At 41.9% G+C, this 6,175-nt stretch overlaps 1 protein-coding gene across 1 annotated transcript; it reads left to right on the top strand.

Annotated features, from left to right (window-relative positions):
* Positions 1-4,756: 4,756 nt before the first annotated feature.
* dio3a (iodothyronine deiodinase 3a) lies at positions 4,757-5,916 on the top strand. The gene has a single exon (XM_084309926.1). The coding sequence runs from the start codon at positions 4,823-4,825 to the stop codon at positions 5,606-5,608; it is 786 nt and encodes a 261-aa protein (XP_084166052.1). The 5' UTR covers positions 4,757-4,822; the 3' UTR covers positions 5,609-5,916.
* The last annotated feature ends 259 nt before the right edge of the window (positions 5,917-6,175 follow it).

Raw genomic sequence — 6,175 nt, 5'->3', positions numbered from 1 at the left:
TAGAGGAGATACAAAAACAAGGGGGTAGCGCGGTACTGATTAGCCTAGATGCAGAAAAAGCATTCAACAGTGTGAGCTGGACATTTTTATATAAAACATTGATGAGGTTCGGACTGAACGGGAGGGCGATGAAGATGATCAAGGCGCTATATCAAGAACCGACAGCGAGGGTTAAGGTGAATGGCAGCTTGACGGATAGAATCAGATTAGAGAGGGCTACCAGACAGGGATGTTGTCTCTCACCGACGCTCTTCGCCATTTTCATAGAACCACTGGCACAACTGATCAGACAGACCGAAGACATTAAGGGAGTAAGGATAAAGGGAACGGAATATAAACTAGGCCTATTTGCAGACGACGTGATAGTATACATGAGGCAACCAGGCAAGAGCTTCCCGGCACTGATGGATCTACTGAAGGAATATGGCCACTACTCAGGATACAAACTAAACGTGACAAAGACACAGACCTTAGCTTGGAACTATACCCCAACGACGGAAATTAGAGAACAGTACAGGATAAGATGGGACATGGACAAGATTAAATACTTAGGGGTGAACATCACGAGAGGGGTGGAGAAACTGTTTGAGGTGAACTATACACAGATAAATCAGAACATCAAGAGAGACTTAGAGAGATGGACAGTAATGCCCTTGGACTTCAATTCAAGAATAGAGGTCATTAAAATGAACATACTATCAAGGTTACTGTACCTATTCCAGTCACTACCGATACAAATACCACAGAATCAATTCAGGGAGTGGGACAGACTGATATCGAGGTTCATATGGGCGGGGAGAAGACCACGGGTCAGATATAAAACACTACAACTACCAAAGGAAGAGGGAGGGATGGCAGTACCCAGCCTACAAGATTATTACTATGCAGCACAACTGAGAGCAGTGACGTGCTGGTGTAACGACAGATATGAGGCAAGATGGAAAGACATTGAAAAAGAAGGGGAGGGATACAAGGTACAAGCTCTGGTGGGAGATAGGGAACTATTTAAAGAAAAAGAGGGACTATTAGATCCAATCACCAAATGCACCTTGACCATATGGAACAGAGTAGTAAAAACACACAAATTGGAGAAGCAGTCAGGGGTCCTGAGATGGGTAGCACATGACAAGAGATTCAAACCAGGGAGGTTAGACCATGGATTCAGAAGGTGGGAGAGGGGGGGGCAACAGCGATATGCAAAATGATAGAGAAGGGGGAAATGCAAACACTACAAAAATTAAAGGAGAAATTTGGACTAGAAAACAAGGACCACTTCAGATATCTACAGATTAGAGATTACTATAATAAAGAAATAAGAGGGGACAAGGAAGAAGAACAGAATGGAATAATTAGGATGATAGTAAGGGCATATGAAGGAGGGAAAGGAAGGGTAATATCAGCACTGTACCGGGCTATAATGACCAGCAAGGGACACACGACGATTATATAAGGGAGAAATGGGAGAGAGAACTAGAGATGGGAATAACAGGGAAGGAATGGGGGAACATATGCGAGGTGCAACATTCAACAACAGGATCGAGGATATGGAAAGAATTTGGATGGAAAAACATAATCAGATAACCCCAGAGCTGAAGGGAAAATATGCACCAACACAAAGAGCATGCTGGAGGATGTGTGGGAAGGAGGGGGCAAATCACACGCACATATTCTGGGGATGTCAGAAGCTGAAGGGGTATTGGGAGGAGATAGGGGAGGCAATGATCAGAATATTAGGATACGGGTTACCACAAACAGGACTGGTGCTTTACTTAGGAGACCTGACACACGAGGGAATACAAGGGGGGGACAAATATTTAATAAAGATAATGTTGATAGCGGCCAGAAAAGCAATAACGAGACTGTGGTACAAGGAAGACCCACCGACAATAGCACAATGGGGAGGAATAGTGGAATAAATACAGGATATGGAGAGGATAACACACATGCTGAGGTTACAGGAAGAGAAATTTGAGGAAAGATGGGGAAAGTGGGAGGATTATAAAGGGAACGAAAACGACATCACAGAGGAAGAACCAAATGCAACACAAGAGGGCGAAGGGTAAAGGAGGAAAGAAGTTCAAGGAGGGTCTCTGAACCCATGTCACACACCTATGCTTTAGTTAGTATTTTCTATTTTTTTGGGGTATTACAATTGTTTTATGTTTTTATACTCTATTATTTATGTCTGTTTAACAGTGTCATATTAATATTCAGGGATGATGTGGTTTGTGTATGGGTGAATCAAAAGGCAAAGTGAAAGTTAATAAACAAAAAAAAAACAAAAAAAAAAGGACGAAGGACACACATGCATGCCTTAGTCAGTATTTAACATCTTTGAGTAGGAATTATATTTTTATACCTGTTTAAGGGAGGTACACAATCAGCCTTTGTATTAAGTACCTGGAAAACAACTGTAGTGGAACCAGACAACTAACCATGTGACCATATATGTGCACTGCTTTTTTTTGTTTTCATTGTGTTGTTAGTTTATTTTTTTTGTAAGTGCTGTTTGTCTATAAGTGTTAATACAAATTTAAGTTTAAAAAAAAAAAAAGTATGTATCTGCTTGTCTAACTCCAGGGTAGATGGCAAATAAGCAAATTTCCCAAAAGGTTGGCGTGTTCCTTTAAATTGTAACCCCCATCTTGCACGTTGAACAATTTTTGAATATTTCCTGGGAGTTTATTATTTTTTGCTTTGTACATTATTTTTGCGGTTTGATACATTACAATATCAGTAAATTGTAATAATTTTGACTGTAAGAGTAATACGTACTGTATGTTCCAGATATCCAACCTTGTGAATGATGCACACAGCTCTTTTCTGTAGGATGGTTAATGGGTGTAGTTTCAAGTTCAAGTTTCAAGTTTCTTTAATAGTTGTCATACAGAAGTACAGAATACTTTTGTACAAAATGCTTCTTACTGTTGCGCTCCAGAGACTGTGCATGACAAGATAAGTATGAAATAAAAACATAGTAAAAATTAGAAGAAAAAAAAGAGGTCACAGTGTTCAGTTTAGACATATGTACAATGTTCGTAGACGTAGTTACCATACAATATACAATACTGTGCAGTGTACTAATATACAATACTATATAGTGCAAGGCATAAATGGACGAGGTGCAGTTTAGGTACAATTCACAGTAGGTGTACGAGTTGTAGTGCAAATCCTTTATCAATAAATATTAATATGTAATGAGGATTTATAATTATTTCCCCAGACTTCAACGCAGTAAGTTAAATATGGTGAAACTAGTGAACAGTAGAGAATGTGAAGTTATTTGTGATCCAGGACCTGCTTTGCTTTGTTTATAACTGAAATGATCCTTGCCAATTTGGTTTGAATATGTTTAATATGTGATTTCCAATAAATGTTTTTGTCAATCATGACACCAAGAAATTTTATTTCAGAAACTCTTTCAATATCCACCCCATCTAACTTCTGTACAACAAGTCAGCAGGAAGGGTACAACTGGCAGCTAAGGGTAAGTAACATTGTTTGTCCAACAGTGTTGAACTTGAGCATAGCATAGTAGGTAGTAATACAGACAAGGTATATTCCTTAGTAGCAGAGTGCATAATATTATGCCCTTTGACCTGTGCCGCCATTGGCTAGTTCAGTTATAATTTTTAAAAAATCAGTTATATTTTTTGTAGTTTTGTTACTTTGTTATTGGTGCAACATTTCTTCCTGACTTGTGAACCATAGCGGGTTGGATGAAAAACGTCGCAAAATGTGCTAACTCAGACCTTCCGAGTTCCAGAGGACCACGTGAACATGGCATCACTCTCTGATCTAAATTCCTCTGGAGACATAATGGTGCATTTGGCCGGTCCTTGTCAACTCGTAAAGTTGGAAATTCATCACGTGACTGAGTCACATTTACGAGTTACATATACGTCCCAGGGGCCAATTCGATTCAGTCCGAATATTCAACCTTTATTTCGGGTGGTTTCATCAACTTCTAGGAATACCAGTATAATGTTTTGACACCGCAAAAGGTGAAAGGTCAATGATACATCACAGGTCGTGAAACTTGGGTATTTGCTTCCCAGTGGTGAACTCGAAAATGTGCAACTTTACGAGTTGACGAGGACCAGCTGAACGCACAACTAGCCACCCCTTGTATTTACGACTTGTTTCCTGTTGGTAAATGAGATATTTCCGACTTTACTTGACGAGGACAAACACAACAGTCTCTAAATTCTGTTGCAGGTATGGTGGTGGTGGTCCAATCAATTCAAACAATAATCTATTTGAATGCCTACGTGTGTATGTTAATGCCAGCCATGATAAGGGAAAGTGCTGCCTTCTCACATATCCAAATCAGTAATGGCCTGTGTGTGTGTGTGTGTGTGTGTGTGTGTGTGTGTGTGTGTGTGTGTGTGTGTGTGTGTGTGTGTGTGTGTGTGTGTGTGTGTGTGTGTGTGTGTGTGTGTGTGTGTGTGTGTGTGTGTGTGTGTGTGTGTGTGTGTGTGTGTGTGTGTGTGTGTGTGTGAAATGTTCATGTTCACAATAAGTGAGGCACCTCTCCCTCTCTCATGACAAATCACTCATCTGGCTCGCCTCATTCACTCCCTAGCCTCGGCTCTTGGCTGTCAGTCAGAGCTGCAGAGTTGACAGAAGGTAATCCCCACCATGTGAGGCCTCGGCCCGGTTTGGAGGCGGGGTGTTATTCATTCAAATCTGCCGGTGCTATAAAAAGAGGGAAGTTGCGAGCAGCGAGTAGCCCAACTTAGCCCACAGAATCGTGGCGCACGGGGGACTCAGCTTCTCTGATAGAGGTTCCACTGTGTCGCGCACGGTAGTGACTATCACCATGAATACCATCAAGGCTATTAAAAATGCAATAGTCTGTCTTGTCCTGCTGCCTCGTTTTCTGATGGCAGCCATAATGTTTTGGTTGCTTGACTTTTTATGCATAAGGAAAAGGGTCTTCTTCAGAATGAGGGAGCAAGAGGGAGATGTCATCGATCCCCCACTGTGCATATCCGATTCCAATCGAATGTTTAGCTTGGAGTCGCTTAAGGCCGTCTGGCACGGCCACAAGCTGGACTTCTTGAAAGCAGCACATCTTGGATACGTAGCACCCAACACCGAGGTCGTGCAGCTGGGGGATCTGAAGCGCAGCCGGATCCTCGATTACGCAAAGGACAAGAGACCGCTCATCCTCAACTTTGGCAGCTGCACCTGACCACCGTTCATGGCGCGCCTGAAGGCGTTCCAGGGAGTCGTACAGCAGTATGCAGATATCGCAGACACTGTAGTTGTGTACATAGAGGAAGCGCACCCCTCCGACGGGTGGGTGAGCTCCGACGCGCCCTACCAGATCCCCAAACACCGGTGTCTGGAGGACAGACTGAGCGCCGCGCAGTTGATGCGCCTGGAGGTCCCCGAGTGCCTGGTTGTTGTCGACAGCATGGAGAACACGTCTAACGCGGCGTATGGAGCTTATTTCGACAGACTTTACATACTTCAAGACGGGATAATAGTTTACCAAGGTGGAAGGGGACCCGAGGGATACCGAATCTCGGAGTTGAGAGACTGGCTTGATCAATACAGACAACGACTGGCGAAAGACAATAATACGGTTATTCAAGTGTAGAGACGTTGTGGTAATTTCAGTATCATATCACCACAATTAATTATGAGGAGCTGCAATAACAAACTTTTCAGTATTACAACTATTTAGATGAGCAGAGGCACGGGAGTAGGCAATCATTCATTTGTGATTATTTAGTTGTTTTGATGGCTGCATCAAACTTGCAGTTTAGTCCGTCATGTAGGTCACATGGTTTACTTTGTTTCATTGGACATGTAATTGAGACCCGTTAATTTTCACACGGTGAAAAATGTTTGTTTGTAAATAAGACGTATTGTTTGTGTCAGAATTTTGTCATCTATCTTACCCTAATGTGGATGCGGAATGAATGGAATCAGGAGCGCGCGGCTTTGGCATCACTATGTTCGTCAGTATTGTTGTGAAGTTCGGTTTTTAAATGGCTTAAAGCCAAGGAACCGACACTGATGTTTTCATACTGGAGATCATCGTGAACATGCTGTCTCAAGCTATATTTTTGTTTTGTAAATATTGTTCACTTTTATGGATATATTTTTCATATAATAAAACACTTTTTATTCTACTCCTCTGTGGGGGGAAATTGCATTCTTA

The sequence above is a fragment of the Notolepis coatsorum genome (assembly GCF_963971535.1).
Source record: "Notolepis coatsorum genome assembly, chromosome: 3".
NCBI classification, from domain to species: domain Eukaryota; kingdom Metazoa; phylum Chordata; class Actinopteri; order Aulopiformes; family Paralepididae; genus Notolepis; species Notolepis coatsorum.
This window is presented reverse-complemented; position numbering and strand designations above follow the sequence as displayed.